At 32.4% G+C, this 24,767-nt stretch overlaps 1 protein-coding gene and 1 non-coding gene across 3 annotated transcripts; one reads left to right on the top strand and one right to left on the bottom strand.

Annotated features, from left to right (window-relative positions):
- The first annotated feature begins 1,104 nt into the window (after positions 1–1,104).
- On the top strand, positions 1,105–1,211 carry LOC121210210 (small nucleolar RNA R71). Its single transcript, XR_005905334.1, has one exon. It is a non-coding gene; the product is annotated as a small nucleolar RNA R71 (small nucleolar RNA).
- A 14,380-nt stretch (positions 1,212–15,591) lies between these two features.
- Positions 15,592–18,341, bottom strand: LOC107895600 (probable prolyl 4-hydroxylase 10). 2 transcript variants are annotated; one of them, XM_016820859.2, is made up of 8 exons: positions 17,828–18,341; positions 17,657–17,741; positions 17,044–17,141; positions 16,852–16,949; positions 16,605–16,734; positions 16,331–16,518; positions 16,141–16,229; positions 15,592–15,948 (listed from the first exon to the last, which is right to left on the bottom strand). In XM_016820859.2, the coding sequence occupies exons 1-7, from the start codon at positions 18,022–18,024 to the stop codon at positions 16,156–16,158; spliced, it is 870 nt and encodes a 289-aa protein (XP_016676348.1). In that variant the 5' UTR covers positions 18,025–18,341; the 3' UTR covers positions 15,592–15,948; positions 16,141–16,155. The 2 variants fall into 2 exon arrangements, with proteins under 2 accessions (XP_016676348.1, XP_016676353.1); XM_016820864.2 differs by having other exon boundaries at positions 15,592–15,941; positions 17,828–18,181.
- Positions 18,342–24,767: the final 6,426 nt, after the last annotated feature.

Below are 24,767 nucleotides of genomic sequence, written 5' to 3'. Positions count from 1 at the left end.
GAGACGAAATCGAGCATACCGAACACTTGAGGTTGATATTGCAAATTTTGCGAGACAAGCAGTTATATGCGAAATTCAGTAAATGTGAATTTTGCTTGAGGGAAGTCAGCTTTTTGAGGGATGTTGTATCCGCATCGGGTATCCGAGTCGATCCGAGTAAAATTTCAGCTATACTTGATTGGAAGCCTCCGAGAAATGTTTCGAAAGTTCAGAGCTTTTTGGGACTTGCCAGATATTACAGACGGTTTGTGAAAGGCTTCTCGATGATAGCAACACCAATGACTAAGTTGCTCCAGAAAAATGTCAAATTTGAATGGTCAGAAAAGTGCTAGAAAAGTTTTGATCAATTGAAAACCCATTTGATCGACGCTCCAGTGTTAGTTCAGCCAGAATTCGTTAAAGAATTTGTGATCTACAGTGATGCGTCTCTGAATGGTTTGAGCTGTGTGTTGATGCAAGAGGGTAGAGTAGTAGCGTACGCTTCGAGACAATTGAAGCCATATGAGAAAAACTATTCGACTCATGATCTCGAGTTAGCTGCTATTGTTTTCGCTTTGAAAATTTGGCGCCACTACTTGTTCGGGGAGAAATGCCATGTGTATTCCGATCACAAAAGCCTCAAATACTTGATGACTCAGAGAGATTTGAATTTGAGACAAAGATGTTGGCTAGAATTATTGAAAGATTACGAGTTTGTCATTGATTACCATCCGGGAAAGGCTAACGTGGTTGCTGATGCTTTAAGCCGTAAATCACTGTTTGTTTTACGAGCAATGAATGTGCACCTATCTGTGTCCATTTGAATCACGCCTCATCACTAGATGTACCTTAGTAGAACTATACAAACCATCAATCTTTTTATTTAAAAGTTCTACCTGGTTAGATAGCATAGTGACCGCGTCGAGGTTGAAAACACCAGCTGCTTTTGTCGGCTTCGTTCTCATGACTTGCCACTGATAGTTATTCTGTGATATCTTTTCAATAAATTTGTAAGCCTCTTCAGGTGTTTTGTTGTTTAAAGTCCCACCAGCAGCTGCGTCAATCATCTGTCTAGTCGAGGGATTCAAACCGTTGTGGAAAGTTTGAACTTGTAGCCATAGAGGTAACCCATAGTGAGGGCACCTTCTCAATAAGTCCTTGTATCTCTCCCATGCGTCATAAAGAGTTTCTAAGTCCATCTGCACAAAAGAAGAGATATCATTCCTCAGTTTAGCCGTTTTAGTCGGGGGGAAATATTTAAGCAAAAAATTTTCGATCATTTGTTCCCAAGTAGTGATTGACCCTCATGGTAACGAGTTTAACCACTGTCTAGCTTTGGTCCTCAATGAGAATGGAAACAACCGAAGGCAAATGGCATTATCAGAAACGCCATTGATCTTAAAGGTGTCGAAGAATTCTAAAAAATTTGCTAAATGAGTGTTTGGATCCTCGTCCTGCAAACCATCAAACTGAACAAACTGTTGTATCATTTGAATAGTGTTAGGTTTCGGTTCAAAATTATTTGCAGCAACAGCAGGACTAACTATACTCGATTCAGTTCCTGTTAAAGTAGGTTTAGCATAATCATACATAGTACGAGGAGCAGGATTCTGATTTACTAGATTTGCAACAACCACAGGAGGTAATGGATTATTCTGATTTTCAGCCATCTCCTCGATAGTATTAATATCGTTTTCTCGCCCTTCCTCTATATATTGTAGGCTTCCCCTTATTTCTTTTCGATCTCTACGAGCTGTGCTCTCAATTTCACTGTCGAAAAGTAGAGGTCCTGACGGGTTTCTTCAAGTCATAAACATAAAAACCTGTCAGAAGTAAATAAAAGGAATTTTGGTAAATAAAAGCAAAATTAAATTGCAATAAAAATAAAAAATGGCTAAAGTAATAAAAATTGAGCGTTCTTAATATCTTAGTCCCCGACAACGGTGCCAAAAACTTGATGGTCGTGAAACTAACTGAAAATTTGACTTAAGGCAAGCGCACCTATCGAACAATAGTATAGTTATAGTGATACCGGAAATATCGTATCCACGAGGACTAAAAGTACTAGTAATTACTATCTTCTTATTATCTAGCCTAAAATTTCAGAGAATGTTTTATCTAAAACTAATTATCTAATTAACTAAGATTACGACAGAGTTTAAGGTTAAAAAATACTTTTTGGAAAACCAATGGAGAAGAAAATATCCAAGGAAGAATCCACCTAGACTTCACTTATTACCTTCGAATTAGACGATTTATTCACTTGACTTAATCCGTAGAAATCCCTGATTTATGTTAATATCTCTCTCGAGACTAAAAACAACTGACTCTAGGTTGATTAATTAAAATCTTTTTCTAATTAAAACCCCTATTGTCGCATTAACTCGATCTATGGACTTCCTTATTAGATTTGACTCTAATCTGGCAGATTTATGTCGTCCTATCTCTAGGATTACATGCAACTCCGCTTAATTATGAATGATCACCTCTTAAATAGGGACTTTTGCTCCACTGAATAAGCACATCAAAAACCTAAATTAATATCCTGGAATATTAAAGCAAGGGTTAATCTCACAATTAAGAATAAGAACAAGTATTTATCATATAACTCAAATAACAATAAGATTCGTCTTAGGTTTTATCTTCCTTAGGTATTTAGAGAGTTTAGTTCATAATAATAATGGAAAATATCTCAAAGTTCGAAAAACAACAAAACATAAAGAAACCCAAAGACTTCTAGGAAATTGGATGGAAATCTTCAGTCTTGATGTAGATCCTACCTCTGAGGTGATTCTAATGGCTATCATTGAATGTTTTCTACCTTCAAATCTGTGTCTCCCTTCAATCCTCTTCTAGGGCATTTATATAGACTTTAGAATGCCCAAAATATCCCAAAATTAGCCTTTTTCGAGTAGAATTAGATATGGGCTCGACAGGGACACAGCCGTGTGCCACGTCCGTGTGAAGGTGCTCAGGCCGTGTGCAATTCTAACTTGGATTAATGTCGACACGGCCATGACACATGGGCGTGTGGTCTACCCGTGTGTCACACATGGGCGTGTGGATCACCCGTGTGGAAGTGCCAAGGCTATGTGCTACGCTAAATTAGGCCCATTTTGTCTATTTTTAGCCCGTGTCTTACTCTTTTCGCCTTCCTGTGCTCACCTAAGTGCAAAACATAAAATTAAAGGATTAGGAGCATCAAATTCACTAAAACCAAGGAAAATTTATTCATAAATATGCCAAGAATAGGGTAAAAATATGTATATATTATAGTTTATCGTTGCCTTGATGGTAAGAATGACACGAGTAAGTTCTAGCTATGGAAATGGTCTTGGGACAATATTAAAATATTTGGTTTATACTTGTGATATATATAAGCATGTAGTGATATTTACCCATGTTCACTCAAGAGTGTTGTGTGGATTTATAATATGCATGGTTAATGTAGTTACTTATTTATATGCAACTTACTAAGCTTTACGCTTACTCCCTTTCCTTTCCATTTTCTTATAGTGACACCAAGCTAGTATCGGGGATCAAGGGACATCGGAGGCAGCGATCATACTATCACCTGAAGCTTTGGTATAGCTAGTTTAACATTTGATTTTGGCATGTATAGGGACTTGCATCTTTTGTTTTGTGTCTTGTTAGTTTAGCCACAAGGGTTGGCTCATATGATTGATGTGATATTCATTTTGTATAGGCCATTAATGTTGGCTAATATTGATTATTATTAAATATATTTGATGCAAATTTCTCATGGTTGTGGTTGATTTGGTTATATGTGTTATGCTTGGATTGGTTTTGGTTGATATTGTGTAGGTTGGTGTAAGTAAGGATGGCAAAAAGGCTTGGTAAATAACCTTATTTTTGTCCACATGGGCAGACACACAAGCGTGTGTCTAAGTCGTGTGTGACACACAGTCTGCCCCACGGGTGTGTAGTTCGGTCGTGTGTCCCCTCTAGCTCAATTTTACAAGTCAGTATGCATGGTAGTAAACACACGGGTAGAGACACGATCGTGTGTCTCAGCCATGTAGAGGACACGGCCTAACACACGGGAATGTGCCTTTAAATTGTTGATGACGTTAGAAATAGAATGTCAAGGTTTTTGTACACGGGTTGAGACACTTGCGTGTCATGGCCGTGTAAAGGACACGGCCATGGACATGGGCGTGTGCCAGGCCGTGTGAAAACCCCTGTAGGTTCGAGTCGAAAAATAAATTCATACGGGCTAGGGGTACGGGCGTGTCCCGATAAGTTCAGACCGTGTGAGTCACACGGGCCTTCAACATGGCCATGTTAAGAAGACACACGGGCGTGTCGCCCTTCCACACAGGCGTGTGCCCCTGTGAGCTTGAAATTTTACAAAGTTTTCTAGAGTGCACAGTTTAGTCTCGAATCAATTTCCAAAGTGTGTTCGAGGCCTCGTAAGCCTATAGTAGGGACATTAAGGTATTATGAAAAGTTTTAATTTGGAGTGAAATTTCATATCTAGGAAATGTATGTTTGTATTTGTTTAAGTTCGATAACACCTCGTATCCTGTTCCGGCATCGAACTCAGGTAAGGGGTGTTACACTAAGCTTCTAATGATTTCACAAATCAACCTCCGGGTTAGTTAGATTAAGCTAAAACAAACTCAAAAATCATAAAAATTAATAAAAATTGACCTAAAAAACTTACCCAAGCAAGCAAGGAAGCTTGGCCAAAACTCTTCTTACTCAACAATGGTGTTTCACGTTTATGGGAAGAAGGGAAGTAAAACAATCCAAAGTTATCTACCTTTTCTCACCTAATACCACTCATTACCATATTTTTAATTAAAAAAAAAATTATAATCACTCAAATATCTAAAGTTGGTAACCCAACCGTCCACCATTCTTTGATATGGTGTAATCACCATTTTAATCCACCTAATCCCTTTTCCTTGGTTGATAGATACAATTAGTTAATAGAACTCAACTTTTGTAGCTTTTACAGTTTAATCCTATTTACTTAATTAACGGTTCAAACATTTAAATTCCTTAACTAAAATTTAATATGACTCTAATAAATATTTGTAAGTATTAAATAAATAATAAAATACCAACTCGCTTATCGAAATCGTGATCCCGAAACCACTGTTTCCAACACCACTGAAATCGGGCTATTACACATTGACATATCAAACCTATTTACAATTTATATAGACATTCAAAACAAATATTATTTAGTGACCATTTCACCAACTTTCAATATCAACACTTAACCATATAAAACCATATTTATATGCCACATAATCAGGTCTAAAATGATTACAAATCTATTGAAACTAAAGTTGGATAGTGTGAGCTCCGAGTTGATTCTATCTTCATGTTCCGCAAAAGTTAACTACAAGGCAGAAAAACATAACAGGGTAAGCATTATATATGCTTAGTAAGCTCATAGGTGTTAAAATAGTTTAAAATAACAAGTTTAACTATGTTTCCTGTCACAACATATCACAACCAAAGGTAAGTATTTCTTATACAGTCGTATAATACATCCATTCACTACTACAAATCAATTCAGTATCTTTTCATGAAAATTATCAAATGAAATACATCATTTGCCCAATCAAAACATATGAACACAATAATTTCCAAATACTACCAAATTAGACAATACAGTTCATTCTTAAATCATTAGCTCTATAAACTATAATAACAGATACGGATACGTGGGTAACTACACCTCACTAATGGGCACCGAAGTATTTTAATAGTAGGCACCGAAGTGCAAAACAATAGGCACTGTAGTGCAAAATTGTAGGTATCGAAGTGTGAATTAGTAGGCACTGTAGTGCAAATCAGTAGGCATCATGGTGCAAATCCCGTACAAGCGCGCAACTAACCCTATTGGCATGCTAATTGTATCCTATCCTATGTTCATCCAGGCTTATTACACATATTAAAACAACTTTTTTTTTACAATACAATCCTTTCTCATCTTTGTACCAATTTGCATACAACCCCAAAGTATATTAAATAAACATGAAATATTCTATTCTAGCACAAACATCACATTAAGGTATAAAAGTATTTTCTATGAACTTACTAGGTATAAATAGCAATAGTAGAAGTTTCAAAAACTAGTGTGTAGTTTTCCCTTTTCTTTAATTATCTATTAGTCGGTACAATTCTTAATCTATATGGTAATTCATTTCAAATTATCAGTGTCAGTTACCTTAAATCATCTTATTCGATGTATATTTCAACTTAATTTTAGTTTCACAATTTTTCTAAAGTTTCACATTTTATTCAATTTAGTCTTTAAAACCAAAACTATCATATATTTCACTTTTAAGCTCAATTTTTCAATCCATTTTCAATTATATCCTTTTATAACCCTCTAGAAATAATAATTATAGAAATTCCATATCAATTTTGACATATTTACATTTTAGTCCCTATTCTCAAAACTAACAAAATTCACTTTGCAAATTAGATGTATATCACATCTAATTTTTCAATAAAATCATTTAACACCAAAAGTCTCAAAAATCATCAATAGCAACATTTCAAAACTTTAACAATTTTACGAAATAGTCTCTAGGTTAGTTAGATTAAATCAAAACTATCTCAAAAACATAAAATGTATGAAAAAGGGCTTAGTTTAACTTACCATGCAAAGAACTAAAGTTGGTTGAACCTTAAGACTTCAAAAAATGGTGTTTTTGTTTTTTATTTCGGTGGAGAGACTAAACGGAGATGATGACCTTTTTCTTCTTCTTATTTTAACATATAATTATAATTATTAAATTATAAATTTAACATATAAATAACTTGCAATGTTAATTCCTTGAATTCTTACAAAATTATTGAATTGCTTGCAAATTATTGAATTGCTTATGACTTTGTAATTTATACCTAATTTCTTAGAGTTCTGTAAATTACTAAATATTTTATGATATTACTAAAATTCTTACAAATTTACTAAAACTCTTGCAAAATTGTAAGGGTAATATTTACCAAATACTTGACATCGCAAAGTAATTAAATAAAAATGTAATAATTAGGATAGTAATTACATCCTCTTTAATTGCAAAGAATTATAATTTTTTTGATGTGTTCGGCTAATAAAGTTTAAATACATCGTAATTTCTTATGTCGTGTTTGGTAGTACAAATTATAATTACAAAATTACAAAATTTAAGTTTTAAAAATAATATTAATTACTCTCATATCATTTGCTAGTAATTGACCAATTTAATCTATGAATAAAGTTATGAAGTATGCAATATGCTAGAACAATTCAACCTTGTTTTTATTTTAGGCTGAGGTAGTGGTGTTAATATGAGATATCTTAGAACATCAAATGTCCTCTCAATCACATTTTGAAGTTTTGAATGTCTCAAATTAAGTAGTTTGTGAGTTGTCTTTAGTGTTTGTGCTTAGCTTTATTTTTTTCAAATGGTATCATACTCTATGATATTGTATAAGAAAACCTTTTGTATTTGCATAACCATCATATACCACATAATTTGTTTCTAAAAAAATCTAACAATTTGAATAATTTATAAATAAAATAAAATAAACAGTGACAAGATTATAATATTAATGGATTACTAGTTACAATTTTTAACCTATTTTGGGATATCTTCCAAACAATATTTCTTAGCACTTTAAAATCTCAGGCACAAATCTAGAGTTATCCATAGGTCGAGTCAGGCCCGAAAAATGGGAAGATTTAGACAAAAATATAGATCCAAGAAAAGGGTTTGGGCAAAAAAAAAAGACCTGATTAGAAAATGGGTCGGACCTCAAGTAAGGTTTTTTGACCCAACCCAAGTTCGGGCCAACTCGAATTTTCAATAAAAAACCTATTATTTTTGCTATTGTTTTTCTCTGTTTTGCAACTGTTTTCCCACTTTTTGTCACTATTTTGCTACCATTTCACTATTATGTTGCTACTATTTTGTTGCTAATGTTTAAATATTGTATAACACTTGATTTTGCTATTATTTTAGAGGCATTTACTTGTTAAGTTGCACTTATTTTAGTGTTATTTAAGTATAAAGACCTTTTTAATTTATTTTCAATTTTTTAGGAAACATTTATTTTAATATTTTTAGTATATTTATTGTATTGTATTTTAAAAAATTTTATATAAAAAATAAAATTTTAAAAAATTAATATGGGTCGTGCTCGGGTTTTAGCATTTTTATCCAAACTGAGATTGAACAAACATTTAGGCCCATTTTTGGGGTTGGGCTAGGATCGGGCCTAGCAATCAAGCCTAAAATTTTATTAAAGTCTATCCGAACCCACCCCGAACTGACCCATGGACAACTCTACACAAACCACTTTTGTAATCCTTCAATAGCTTTTATAAACCTAATTTGCGTATGACTTACAATAGAGTGTCCAATAGCAAACTAGCTTTGTAACCTTTTTTATAATAATTTGATCACTATTAGTCTACACAAATTAGGTAAAAAATAATATAGAATTTGTAATATAACCTTTATAAAATAGACAATAGCTTTTATATCATACTTAAATACACTTCCATATAGAAATAATATAAAATTTATAAGGCATAATTGTCGAAAATACCCTCAATGTTTATGGGTTTTGAGGTTTGAGCCCTTAACCTTTTTTTTTATTGACACCCTCAATGTTACGATTTTTTTATAAATCAATCTAATTTTAACGATAAACATGAATTGACCGTTAATCAAACCGCAGATCAACAAAGTAGACTATGTGACATGCCACATAAGTGCACAACATCATAGATGACGTCGTCTATAAAAAAAATGGTTTAACAAGTTTTTTTCCATTTTGTTTTTTCTTCTCCTCTTTCCCTCTTCCTCTGTTCTCTCTATTGTGTCCAACCCCCGCCACTGCCACTTCCCCTCTCACTCCTCACCGTCCCAACCCCTGCCACTGCTCTCTTCCCTCTTTCCCTCAAATGTATCATCAATGTGACACCTTATACCCGACCCAGTTGTTGGATCTGAATATAAAATGCCACATTTCATTGCCAAAACAACTCACTTTTTCATTTTTATTTTGAAAAGAAAACGTACTGGAAAAATCATTTTATAAAAATTTCGACAGCATTTCTACTATTTTACGTAAAACCCCTTGAAAATAGTTTAGATTTTCACAAAATATCCACATTCAAATTATCTCACAAATCAATTCCTAACACTACGATTTCTCAAAACATATCAATAAACTAAATTTCTATGCTTTACTATTTTATCAAAATATTAGTTATAAATTATTAGCTAAGAAAACATAATGAAAATATTTAAATTCAGTTTACAATATAATATTATATATTTATAAGCCTAGGTACATGTCATTTACATCAACTATAAAGTAAACTCTTCACCAACTTTATTTGAACTGAACTTCGGCTCATCGGATGCTGCTGGAACGATCTAATGAATCTAACTACCTGCGCATGGAAAAATAAACAAACCATACACTGAGCAATTTTTATGCTCAGTGGTGTTAATATCATATAAATCATTACATAAGTATTAGAGACAAATTAATTGATAGAAATAAACTAAAATATGATTATAAATATCATTAATAACATCACAATAAAATAAAATTATAATATTAAAAAACTTTAATATTTTGATATTGGCAAATCGAATAAAGAAAATAAGCTTTTTAATTAAATGCAAAATCGCGTAATTAATTTAATTTGCACAATACAAAAATTCAAATAAATTCAAGTTTTGTTTTTGCTTTTCTTTCAATTTAGACCCCGTACTAAAATTTAGACTCATAACCAGATACACGAATTCGCCACCCCGAGTTGTTCGGCAACGATGGCTATCAGAGTAGTCCACGACCCTCTAGGAATTGGAACTGGCCAGACCCTCTGGGAATTAGGGCCCACAATAATAACAACTATCTGACTTGGCATTTTCTCTCTCGAACCTCTGGGAATTGGGGAGATCTAAATTCTCTGACATAAAGACCGTATGGCATGCCAACTATATCTGATTTAGTCTAACTTAGTGAAACGGTATAAAAACCAAATTTGATGATCCATTTCAATTCCATTTTCATATAATTCTCATTTCAATTCTATTTCATGTTCAAATCACATATCGCCTAATGTAAAATAGACTTCCAATTTGAAACATATTAAATATTTTCTTACTCAATCATCTAAAATCATAATACTCAAATCCAAATCCTAACCATGAATTCGCTAATTTAGTCTTATGAAAAACATAGCATTCATCTCAAAACATAATTTTATAAATATTAACTAAATTATTCAAGCTCATCCAAAACTCATAAAAATAAAATAAAATAAAATAAATAAACTTGTCATATTAAATTAAATATTCTAAAGCTTTATGTAATGAAAATAAGAAATTAGCACAAATCAAAGTTTTAATCGCTTTACTCCTTTTCTTCGTCTTTCTCCTTCAAGATGTTCGCTTCATTTTTAGTTACAATAGGAGCAATTCAATACAAAACAACATCATTTATCCATTCCAAAACTAAAACTAATAAAAACAAGCTTAAATATGCATGATTATTCATATTGACAACTTAAGTTTTCTAGTCCGAAATTCACATATCTTTCGACTTGATTATCCATTTTCAATTCCGTCTTCACCAAAGCACTCACTGCTTTACAGGCTATCATTTAGCACCAATATTACACAAAGTGGCCAATGTTCTCTACTTCCTCTTTAACATGTACCAAATAAACTTTTCATCCATTTTTGTTTCTTTTTCACAGTTCTATAAAGCTAGAATTCATCTTCTAATAATTTTTTATCCAAAAATATATCTATTTCACTTAAGTTTTCTAACCTTACATCAATATTCTTTAATGACAACTTCCAAAATACTTGATAAAATCAAAAACTATTGTTATATATATGTAAAGCAAGCTTCAAAGATTCAAAATCTAAAAAAAATTTGAAGAAAAACCATACCTTACACTTGAATTTGAAGAAAAATGATGGAAGAATTTTTTTTCTTTCTTTCCCCTTTATTTTGATGTAAAAAAGAAAGATGAGAAAGATGTTACCTTTCTCTCTTTTTTTATCTTATATATATATATATATTATAATATTACTTAATAAAAAAATCATTTAAAAGCTATCATGAAACCATTGATTTTTTTAAGTAAGGGAAAAATTGTCATTAAATCCTTTCCATCAAAATAAAATAGGATAATTGAACTTTAGTCTCTAAAATTTTCTAACTTATTCAATTTAATCCCTGAATTCGATATTGAATTTTTAACTTAACCACATACTCCTACTAATAATCTTTTGTGTTTTCATGTTTGATCGTTTTCTCTAAAAACGATCACAATTTCTTATACTACTATTTATTTATAGATCATTTATTCCAGGACTTCTACCTTAGATATTCTTATTCTCTTTTTCTTTTCTTTTTTTTTTTAAAAAAATGGGGATATTACAATCAACATCTCTCTCTCTGGTTTGTGCTCTTTTGTATCCTATTTTTTCTTCTTTTACAATAGATGATATTTTCTACAGAAATTGCAATTCTTTAATCATGATTTTCTTTTCTTTTCTTTTCTTATATTTGATTTTACTAAAGTTCTTAGTTTAAAAATCTGGGTTTTATTTATTAATTAATTAATTTATTTCAAGTTGTTGTAGGTTTTGTTTAGTTATGATGTTTATCTTGTTTGTTTGAGTCCTTACCTTGGCTGCTTTGTCTTTCTTGAACTTAGTTATTTTCTACGATTTTTGTAATGCCCTAAACCCGGCCTAAAAGTTTACACCAAACCTCGGAGGCTACATTGATCACCGAAGTGATTATGAGAAAAAAAATTTATAAAACAAGTCATCTTAAATTCCATTCCCAAAAATATTTATTTCTTTACGAACCAAAAACATTTAATACTTTAGATTCCAAATAGAAATATAACAGTTAAGTTTAGTTTATGTGCAAAGCAAGATTACAAGAAAGATCAAAAACTAAACTTGTACCACAGTTTTTATAATCTTTATAGTTCGAAACAATATAATAAAATGAAAACTGAAAAGAAGAATTGTTATTTTATTTTTAATTATGACTGTCTGAGACCTCCGCATACCAAATCCAGCGTCAGAGTTCAGGAAGGTACCTAAAAGGGGAAACACTAAAGGGGTGAGCTATATGAGCTCAGTGTGAGTTTAGAATGAATAACAATAGATTTACAGAAATACATTTCGAAAGAGAAACAGGCTTACAGATATACACAGGACCAGAAAGTGAACTAGGAACCAACCTCCCAATAGAAAGTAATAATCCAAACACATCATGTCACACACACACTCAGTCATAAGTGTTATTTAATCAGACAGAATACAGTCAAATAATCTTACACCAAAACACTCAATCAAATGCGTATGATTGTAAACAAGTAATATGAACCCACCCATCTAGCCAAAACACCTCTCCATCCCTCAATTACACCCTAAAAGAGCTGTTTTATCTCATCCAACTAAACACACCATATAGAACCTCGAAAGATCCATCCAACCCTACACACCATATATGTGGTCTAAGCCTCTCAGATGATAATACGCAGAAGGGCTAGCGTATATGCAGTATAGTGCAATGCGGTAGTTCGTTGTACAGATATGTTGCAGTTTAAGCTGACGCACATGCAATACAGTGCGATAAATCGTTGTACGAATAAGTTGTAGTAAAACTGTCAAATCAGATCAGAATCAGTCTCTTTTCTCTTCGCAACCAACCCAAAACTTTACTTTATGCAAGTGTATGTATGCATCCAATCTCACAGAACAATGACATATTGACAGACAGTCAGACAGAACAGATATGCACACACCCAGTTAACCGGGTTCAGAATCAAACATCCCACACACAACAATTACAGATACGGAGACTTAACTACCCTTACTGAAGTCTAGCCAAAGGTCGGAATACACAGACTCACTTTCATATCAAAACATACGCAAAACCAAAACAAGTGACTTAGAACCACACGCCCGTGTGCTCCAGCAGTGTGGAAATGCCTAGGTCGTGTGGGAAGTCAAACGCTCGTGTGAACCAGGGACATGGTCGTGGGAACAGAACGTGTAACTCACTGTCCATTTATACTAAAATAGAGTACAAGGCTGATACGACTGTGTGAGAGTCTCACATGCCCGTGTGTCCACTAGACATGATCGTGTGTCCAAAACACACACCCTTGTAGGATCCCTAAATCCCCAAATTAGCCACACGACCGTGTGGCCAGGCCGTGTGGCACCAAATCACTAAATCCCTAATTTCCTAACACACACACCTATGTGTCCAATGGACACGACCGTGTGAAAATCAACAAAAATCCCCAAATTGACCACACGGTCGTGTGGCCAGGCTGTGTAGCACCAAATTTTACCCAAAAACCTTAATTCCTAATTCTACACGGTCGTGTGAACCGGCACACGCTTGTGTGGCTACAACAACACCCATAATCAGCCTGAAAATCAAGTTTTTCAGTCACTAAAACGACCTTTAATCATGTCATTTCAAAAACCAACCATAACGCAATGCATTTTAGAAAATTACAAACGACGCGAGCCTAACTTGTCCAATTACCAAACACATAAAAGATCGCCAAGTTCCATAGAAAATCAACAATTTCGCAATAAAATAAAAGAGTTTCAAATACCACACCTGATTCGTGATCAGAGACGTCCAAAACCCGATTCGACGACCAGGGAATCAAAAGCCTCTCGAAAATCACACACCACCATTTTTAAAAAGAAAAGAAAAGAAAATGAAAGAAAGAAAAAGAAGAGGGAAAAGGAGAACGTGACTCCTGATAAAAATAAAAATAATAAAAATAAGACTAATACTTATTTTTAAACATAAAACAAATCCATTATTTAACAATGTAAAAATATATTACTCAAAACGCATTAACAAAAACTCAAACTTAAAGACAAATTAACACACAACAAACCACTAGACCAACAAGCTCATTCTTACAATATAACGCAAAAACAATACTCAATAACACACCCTTCTCTCTAACCCTAACCACAAAACTTAAAACTTTTAACCCCAAAATTCAAGGTGTTAGAATTTTCTTTTTCTTAAATTGCAATAGTAAATTACTGCAACTTTAAAGATACTAATTTTTTGTTTGCTTTATTTCCGCTACTTTTCTTTTTTTTTTTTGGTTTCTGGGTGAAGTTCATGTACGAACAAGAATTTGCTATGATATTATCTTTAGCAAATAGCAACCGTGGGTTTTCTTGCAAAAGATTTGAATTTTTTTTTTGTGGCTATAAGCTTAAGCATTAAGACTCCATTTTTGAATTTTTTCCCTATAGATATTGTAAAATATACTATTAAAAGTGAACTTCAAATTATTTATTAGATGTTAGTATTTTGATAAGGTTTCAGGCCGATCTATTTATTCCAAGAAGATAGAGTTGCTGTGGACTTCTAGTGTTCTCATCTATTTTGTAAATTTGCAAATTTGGTATTTGGTTTTTTGTCCTTTGTGGGTGCGACGAATGGGTTGTTTTCTCATTTGGGTGAAATTTGGAGCTTAGGCTTAGGTTTCAGTTATTTGCAAATGTAATGCAGTTTAATCTCATGCCTAAGGATTAGTTGTTGAGTCCTAACGCAACACTGGTGAAGAAGCTCTGTGATGCAATTCATCGACTGAAGCTTAGATATGGACTTGCTCAGCCGTACAAGAAGAGTAAAGGGAGCGATGGTGAGGGTTAGGATAGTGAAAAGTGAGAGGGGAGGCAGTAGTGGTGGGAATTGGACACAACATAAAGAACAACTAAAGGGAAAACGAGAAAGAGGAGAAGAAAAAACAAAATAAAAAAATTGTTAAAACAAATTTTTCTATAGAAGACGTCATCTATGACGTCTTATGTTGATGTGGCATGCCACATAATCTACTTTGTTGACCTACGATTTGATTAACGGTCAATTCAAGTTTTTCATTAAAATTAGATCGATTTCTGAAAAAATCATAACGTTGAGAGTATCAATCCAAAAAAAAAAGGTTAAAGGCTCAAACTCAAACACCCATATACGTTAAGGATATTTTCTACAATTATGCCAATTTATAATATAATTTTTATAAATTTAATTTGCTATTAAGTCAAAATTTGCGTCAAAGACTAACCTTGGTGTCTAATAACAAAGCATTTTTATCCAATAATAAATATATAATTATATTTTAAAAAATAAAATATATGCCCTAAAATTAAAATGGTTTGGCATTATCGTCTAAAAATAACTTTTTAAACTTAAATCATCACTATTTTTTTTATGAAGCCATAGGGAATGGAAAAACATAATCTAATTAAACTCAATTCGGTCAGACCCACTACTTATAATAATTACTCGAACATGCCACAATTGTATAATTACAAACATTTACATCCAAATCCAATTACAAAAGTTTCAACAACTTGCTAAATTACTAAAATTCTTTTCAAAATTATTGAATTTCATACAAAGTAATGTATAATCGAGTAATACATATTCTGTCAATCTCTTACAGAATTCTCTTGAGCCAATGGATTTGCAGTTGCAGGAAATTAAATCAGGTTTCACAATCAGGAAAAGTAACCAAAAGGAAAATGAGAGAGGGACTGTTATGAATATATTGTAATATTATGTCAAATAAATGATTGTGTGTTCCCATTAATCGATTCATCTATGCTGCACTGCTAGGCATTACACTTTGGCATGTATTGCTTTTGCCTGACTTTTATTCTACTATAATTATTGCTAGTAGTAACATAAAAAAAAAAAGCACTTCCTTTACTAAATCTGGAAACAAACCCAAAAAACAAAATTCAAAGTATGAGCATGTGTCCAAGTCAGCAGGAAAGATCACTACCGGTAAACTGATAGGAAGAAGGCACCAAGCTCAAGCTGTTGTAGAACTCACTTTTAACTTTCCAAAGTACAACAAGGGCAGTAAGGAATCCAATTCAATCCTGTCAACTAACAAAATATATCTATAAGATCATCATTTGCAGTCAAGTCTAGTTTTAATTACTATATAATTCACCCATTTCCAGAAAATATATCTATAATGTAGACCTATATCACATATGGTATAATCTTCATGTTCATTACTTTACTTTAAGCAGCCTAGATAAAGAATCAGATGAAGCATAGCTGTAGTAAATTTACCTTTATAGCTGCCGTTTAAACCTTGTACTCATTGACTCGCATCCATTTTGTAGATGACCATTTATTTCCTCTAATCACAGGGCAGCCACCTGGATGATTAAAAATAGTAAATAGTAAATGAACGCAGAAAACAGATGAAGTGAAAGTAGATATTAACTTGTGATAAACAATTAAGGTTTAGGGTACTAACCATGCAGACTTGAAGGATCTAGAGTTGCATCAGGCTTCATGCTCCAGAAAAGTAATGCATCACCCATCTTTGGTTTGACAGAAAGTCCCCCTTTTCCACATTCAGATAATTCATTCCACCAAGGCACGGCACTAATGTTCCCCTTTGCAGAAGGAAACACCGTCTCTCCCCCTTCTTCAACATCTGAGCTGTAAATAGATAACAGCAAAAAGGGTCAACTTTCTCATAATGCATTAGGAGAAGAAACACAGGATAAATCTATCATGTCACTTACAGGTACATAAGGACTGTAGCTATGCGTTGGCCCCCATTCTTAGTATTGAACTCGTCCATGAAGTAGTCATAGTGAGGCTCATATTTTTGGCCTACTTCATAGTGGAGAACTTGAAGTCCTTCCCCGTGCTCTGTGTATTATCATGTTGACGTTAGTAACTTTCCACATATAGCATAAAAAACCAAAAACTACTTAAAGAAGACTTTAAGGAATAATATGTGAAAATTTGGATTAATCCAACACATACCTACAGGTATGAAGGTAAAATCTGCAATTCTCTGCTCAATGTTCCTAATAATTTTGTCACGTCCTCTAGGCAGAAATGTTCCAGAACTTGTCCGCACCCTAAATGTAAACATCCAGTGTGTAGCATAGAATCAAAGAGTAAACAAAGATGCACAGGAAAACTTATGCAACAAGAACAGAAAGAATTACATACCTGCTATCTTTACTCTTGCCAGTTTCAGTATCAACAACGGTTGATTTTTCCATATGAGGCTTGGCAAGGTCAATTAGGTATTCACATTCCTCCTTGGACTGCCAAAATATCGAATAAGGACCTCGATCAGGTTCAAAATCTTTCTATCTAACTAACAATTAGCTTCCGGCTAGTTAAGAAATCCATATTCATAGGAGCAGCTCAAAAATTAAAAAAAAAAAAAAAACCGGATAACATGATACAAAGTCATTTATCATTCTAATATTTACTTCACGTGATTTTCTTTTTCTTCCTTTTTAGTTCCCATGAAGAATTCTATAAACTTTGGACAGAAATCATTTTCTAATTCATGGATCCATCAAATAACTAAAGAATATATTAGGATTTAGGATGCACTTGATAAAAAAGAACTCGCAATGCATTTTCCATTTAAAGCATTAGAATACTGGAAATTTTTCTAAGATTGAAATTGAAAAGAAAATGCTTGTTTAATTAATAGTGTCAAGTGCAATCATGTTTCAGTTAATAATAAAAGATAAATTTGAACCCGAACCAAAATAATAAAAATTAAACCAAATAAGCAACAGATTCAGCCAAAAAAGAAAAACCTTACCAAGAAATTGTGATAGATAAAAGCTCTAGGCTCCCAGGAGATGACTTCAACCCATTGCTCTCCTACCCCCTCATCATAATCGTTTCTGCCGATTCCGAAAAATGCAGTTTAGAATCAGACTTATTACCAGATTGGCATCTTGAAGGGAAAATTTTCGAAAAAGGAACTCACTTGTCGACGACGTTATGCACAATCGAGCTCAAATCGTTGGGTTTGTGCGAACTGCGGGAGTTACTGCTGGGAATTGAAAGGATCCCGAGCGCCAAAAGAATCAAAACCAGGAAGGTGAACATGATGAGCAGAGTTAGAAACATGGTTGACGATGAAGATTTCCGGGCCGGAACGCGCGAAAGCCTTGGCTTCGCCATTGATAGTGAAAGTGGGGAGATCGAGATCTGGAATTTTCTTCAACTAGGTGTTTAATGAGAGAGCCAGTTAAAGAGTAGACGGTAGCTCTTTTTGATTCTTTTTTAGAATTTTATTTTATTTTATTTTCGTTGGCTTCGTTGAATTATGCACATCCAAAGACAAAGTCTTTCGAAATTTGTTCGTACTTGTACTGTTCTTTAATTGCACTTCCATATCTCTCCTTTTTGCACTTTCTCTCTCCTTAATACTTTTTCAGTGCCTCTACATTAGTAAAATTTGAGATTTACTCCCTTTAACTTTTTATCCAAACTCACTTAGCTTCTTTATTTTCAGAGATTAAATCTTAAAGTATGGGTATTAGGTGCATAAATAATTAAATAGCAATGTGACTGGAGCTAAATACAGCTCATTCTGATCTGTTATTAATTACCCCAAATCAGGTCATTTGACTTTCACCTTTTTTTTTTGTTTGTTTATACATTATAGGCTTAACCTATTAACATTTGTATGTTGTATTTTTTAGCTTTATTAACCTTTGTTTATTTTTTCATTTTATTTTTTCTCACATATTTAATAAATAAATTCAATGTTTTAATATTTTTCTTTTAAAAGGTTTCAATTTTCATATATTTGTTTACTAAAAAAATTTTCTACTGAGTTCTTTTTTAGATAATTATGTTTATTTTCTTTAAACTAAGATTTTTTTAAAATTTTTTTATTTTTTATGTATAGTTATCTTATTAGGTTATCTTAATAAAAAATTACATCTTATTTAACTTTTTTAACCGTACTTTTATTAATTCTGTTAAAAAAATTAATTAAAAAAATTGATGGTAAAAAAAAACTCAAAAAACTAATTAGAATTATTTTGACAAAATATACCAACGTTATCAACTAAATTTGTCATTAAACCTATATTATATTAATAGTGGATAAGTCGTGCTAAGACATGAGGAATTGAGGAACAATAAAACAATTTGTATTTGTATTTGTTATGGTCAGATTATGAATAAATAAATATATAATTATTATTTTATATATTTTTATAACCAAATTTAAATTTAAATTTTATTATTATTTAAATTAAATTCGATCCGAGTGAAGCTAGCCCAAATCATATCCAAGTTTGACTTAAATCTCATCAAACCTACCGCGCTAGGAGAACTGCCTAACCCTTTGACAGGTTAAGGGGGGAAGAATGCATGATATTTTTGGGCATTTATGGGCAAACTGCTATGAGAAGTAGCGTTTGGGGATTAAAAACCATTATCTTTTAGGAAGTAAGGCCAGGCTAATTACAACCAAAATCGTAATTGAGTCAACGCTTCCAGATTGATACCAAATTTTCTGCTTAAAACTCGATTCAATCAAGGTAAAATTACTATTTATCAAGTTTAAGTTCATCTCGACATGAAATTCAACCATTTGAGTCAACTTGATTAAACTCATTTACATGCAATTTTTTATTTAAATAATATGTTTTTAAAGGTAAAATATACAAATTATCATTCAATTATATTTGCATTCATGTTTTGGTCACATAATTTTAAAAATTTTCAATTTAGACACTAAATTTTGTATTCATTCTTATTTTAGTTACCTGCCATTAAATTGATAATGTAAATAATAGTGTGACTTTTTTTGAAATAGTATCATAACACATTTAGTCATCAATATTTACATATTCTATCAATTTGATCTTAATTCTAAATAATCCAATAAATTTAACCCTTCACATTTACAAATTCTATCAATTTGATCCTCAAACTTCCTAACTAAAGCTTTCAGCTTTTAAAATAGAGGCATTGGACGTCTATAAATATGTAAAAACCCCAAAAAGAAAAGAAAAAAAAAGGAACTTCTCCGATTTTGCCAAATATGCTAATAAAAAATTCTTTTGATTCAAGGATTATCATCAAATATATGGATAGTGAAAGTTTAATTTTTTTTTAAGTGAGGTTTTAAAAAAATATCTCATATTTAATTTAATTTTTGCTTTTTTTTATTTCATTAAATATATTTATCTCAAACCTAATATCCAAAAACCATAAATGGAAATAAATTTTATAACAAATTCACATTTACACAAAATTCAAATTAAGATTAATTGCATTGAAATAGAAAACCTGGTATTCTTAATTTTATGTTTTGTGTTGTGGAAACATTATAACTTACCCTTTACAATTTATTGATTTATGCTTATTATTATAATTTGCTATTGAATAGTTTTAGATTAGAAAATTTTAATGGCCAAAAATATGCACATGCATGCAATCCTCAAAATTTTTCATTAATAAGAGATATTATTGAAAAGTTGAGTGATGAAGAAATGGACATGATATTATGATGCCAAATATTTACATTACAAGTTTTTTATATTTTCACAATTGTAGAAGTTTTTTTTAGGGGGTGTTACACTCAGTTTTTAGTAAAGTCCTGGAGTTAAAGGGAAATTGGGAGTTAATTGAATAAAATAGTAAGTCGGCATGCTCTACCGAGAAACTTGGAGATTTTTGGGCTAATTGGTAATTAGTTGAGATTCAATTCTGGTTCAATTAAGTTGGAACCAGTTGATTCCCTAGTGGGAGACAGAATGATTAGTGAAGGACTATTTTGGATTATAAAGACTGTGCAAAATATGTAACACTCATAACTCGTATCCATAATCGAAATAGGGTTACAGAGTATTACAAAAAATTTACAGATTAATTATAGAAAAATCGAATCAAAACAATATTCATAACTAACTTCAACCATATTGACTCTTATATAGGCCCCCGAGGCCCAATATGCACATTAGAATTGAATCGGAACTAAATCAGAATCTCCAAGAATTTTTTTTAGAAATTTCAAAAATTTTCTTATATACAAGGCTCACACGCCCGTGTGGTTTAGGGACACGCCCGTGTGGTTTAGGGACACGCCCGTGTGGTTAGGTCGTGTAGTCACACATGCATGTGTCCGTGTAACTCTCTAACTTATAAGGCATGAAGAAATTGAAGTCACACGGCTAAGTCACACGCCCTTGTGCTAGGCCGTGTGGTTAATTTAATTTTCATAAATTAGGTGCAGTTTTCACACGGTCATGTAACACGCCAGTGTCCAAGGCCGTGTCACCCACACTACTGAGACATACGCCCGTGTCTCTACCCATGTGCTCATTTCTGAGCATTTTGTTTCTCATTTTTAAGGTGCAGGGAACACACAGCCAAAACATATGCCCATATGCCAGACCGTGTGTCACACACGGTCAAGACACACGTCCGTGTGTCTACCCATGTGGACGAAAGTAGGTCATTTTCCTCACCCTTTTACACATACAACCTGCATACAATCCTTTCATATGCCAATATACTCCAAAATAACAACCAATTCAAATCAATAACTCATATGATAAGCTAAACCTATAACTGCACTACCTATTTACATAAAATTATTATATTATTTCATTCATTAACCACCTTTATTTACTAATAAATACAAACACGCAAACTAATATATATGTATGATAGTCATTCATAAACATATTTCAAGCTTACTTACTTTTCATTCCATCCTATACATGCCATATAAACCTTAAATAGAAATACAAAATCTACTAGTGAAATCTGGATAGTGTGGCCCAATGTGATGATCTGATCCTCCGAACTTTCATCAATCTACACAGAACATTAATACACAAAAGTAAGCTTATGAAAGCTTAATAAGCTCATAGGCTTAAAACATAAATCTTACCAAAATACAAGATCAATTCAAATAGTAAGTTTTTCATTAATGTATCCTATCATACATACTTTCTAACGATGAATTCACTTGATTGAGCTCAATACCAATATTTAACTAAATTCCAGCACTTAAATTCAAATAACACTTGCCAACACTTGTCAAATTAGAGAACGTCTTACAGAATTGAGTACATTGTTAGCTTGATGCCTCATTCACTTCTGTCTTGCACAAATTTTACCATGGCCTGGCCATGATTACACACTTTATCACATTTTCCATAGATTAACTATGGTCTTACGCTTACACACATATATAATCATGGTCTTACGTTCACTTTCATTGTGCCATAACCCAGTTATGGTCTTTCACATTATGCCATAGTTTTGCTATGGTCTTACACTTCACACTTTGCCATGGTTTAACCATGGTCTTAACCATCAATTCATCACTGATCACTGAATGAACGTACTTAATCCTGCGTTTCCCTTAATTTGAACTTTCAATTCGATTTTCACATTGTATATTTATCATAATTCAATAATAAAAATATTAATTGTAAATATTGTATCGATCCTAAATTAAAAATTGAACATAAAAATTCAGCCATATGAACTTACCTGGCCAATTTTGTAGAAGTTGTAGGAAATCAGGGACTAATTAGAAATTTTCTCTTTTCCTTGTTTATCTTCGGAATCTTGATCTATAATGTAAAATTTTCCATTCATTAGCATCTAATTCAATCCTAATTCACTTCACAATTTATGCCTTTTAAATTTTTGAAATTACACTTTTAACCCAAATTTTATAATTTTTACAATTTAGTCCCTACTCAATTAACCCATCAATTGAGCAATTTTTTCTCAATCAACACTTTATTTCATCATTGTAAACTACTACATAACCTTTGGTATTCCAAATTTCAGTACAAAACCCTAATTCTTAACTTTTTCACAATTACGTCCTAAAAATTAATTTATATTAAAATCACTTAATAAAATCATCACATAACAAAATTAAAGCTTCAAATCCATGTTTAATCATCATAAAATTCCAGCACTCAACCATGGTAACTTTCAATTTCACCCATAGAATCAAAAACTAATGAATTCAATAAGTAGACCTAATTGTAAAAGTCACAAAAACATAAAAATTACAAGGAAAAAGCAAGAATTGAACTCGCATGGTGCAAAAATATGAAAAAACAGCTTAGAAGGTCTGCTACAGCATTTTAAGCTGAAGAAAAATGATGATTTCTCTAGATTTTTCAATTAAATCCTTTTTAACTTATGAATTTTAGGATATTTCCAATTTTGCCCCTTGTTCACATTATTTTCTTACTTATTTCATGCCCCAAACCGTCCAAACCATTAATTTGGGTCTAATTACCTTTTAAATCCCTCCTTATTAGACACTTAAGCTATTATCATTTCTACAAGTTTTACACTTTTTTTTAATTTAGTCCTTTTTAATTAATTAACTATCAAAACGTTAAAATTTGCTAATGAAACTTTAATACTAACTCAATAACACTCCATAAATAGTTCTAAAAATATTTATGGCTCGGTTTATAGATTCGAGGTCTCGATACCTTGTGTTTGACCCATTTGACCTAACAAATTCTTTTAATTCACATAATTCTCTCTAAAAAAATATTTCTAAATTTACACTTGACTCATTATTATTAATTTACCAAATTTTTTAACTCACTCATCGGATTTAGTGATCTTGAATCATTGTTCCCGATACCACTAAAATTTAGGTTGTTACAAAATAGGGGTATATATATGTGTGAGAATGGATATTTCTTTAAAGAAATTATTCTCAATTTTGTTTATAATTTTCTTTTCATCTACATCATCTTCTTTAGTTTCTCTAAAGAAGAGAAAGTTAAGGAAGCTCTGCATGGGGCAGTGAATATGAGACTCGAGTCTGGAAAATAGATAATCCAATAAGCTAGTAAGCTCCTAAGTCTTTCTATACTCATGAATTAGAGGAAAAAGAAAAGTGAGGATCTTGAAAAGTTTCTGTATAATAATGGATTCGAGGTTTTAAGATTTAAACACCTTTGGTTTAACCGATATATATATATGGTTGTCATGCTTAGTTGTTAAGACGAATGAGGATCAAGCGTTCGGACAAGCTAAGCTGACGAGGATGAAGGGTTTGAGGTGAGTTTTCGTACTCCACTCGGGTATTTGTTTATATTGTTCTGCTAGTATGTCTGCTATGAGTTCTGTTAGGATTTCATGGTTGTGTGTGATCATGATGAACGAGTATGCTAAGTATGTATAAAGTTGTGAAAATATATAGATGCTTGCAAGTATGTTCTTTGGGTGCCAAATGTGGTCGTACAATGACGTACTGATAAGTGTAACGTGATGTGTAAAATGCATGTTTATAATATGCAAAGTACAGAGGGAATTACTTTGATGGGGTAGATGAAGATGTGAAAGAATTTGGCGTAATTAAAAAATGGACGGACTGTTGTGGGATTCGAGAGAGTTTGGTGGCATCGTGGAACGAATACCTACTGGTCTTTCAGGGAGACACCATGATGACAATTTTCTATTTGGTCCTTCGAGGCAACTTCGTGATGATAGTTATTTATTGGTCCTTTGAGGTAACACCGTCTAAATGGTATATAAGTCCTTTGAGGTGACATTGTGTAAATGGTATACGATTCCTTAGGGGCGACATCTCAAAAGGGATTTACTAATTCTTTGAAAGCTAAAGTCTATGGTTAGCCATGGCATGATCTAATAGTGAACAGGTACACTTTATGGTGAAATGGAATTCGCCAATACAGTAAACAGAGAAACCTATTAGGGCACAATAAAGGAAATCACTGTATGATTCATACGATGAGCAATTTGACAGAATGATCGCAGCACATCTAGGAACGCACGTAAACGTGATAATAAGAGGATTATCCAAAATGTGAAGGTAAGAGGAATTGGTAGAAGCATTTTAAATGCGATATATGTGAAAGGAAATAATATTTTCTTCAAAGCAAGCG

The sequence above is a fragment of the Gossypium hirsutum genome, chromosome A11 (assembly GCF_007990345.1).
Source record: "Gossypium hirsutum isolate 1008001.06 chromosome A11, Gossypium_hirsutum_v2.1, whole genome shotgun sequence".
Taxonomy (NCBI): Eukaryota; Viridiplantae; Streptophyta; class Magnoliopsida; order Malvales; family Malvaceae; genus Gossypium; species Gossypium hirsutum.
This window is presented reverse-complemented; position numbering and strand designations above follow the sequence as displayed.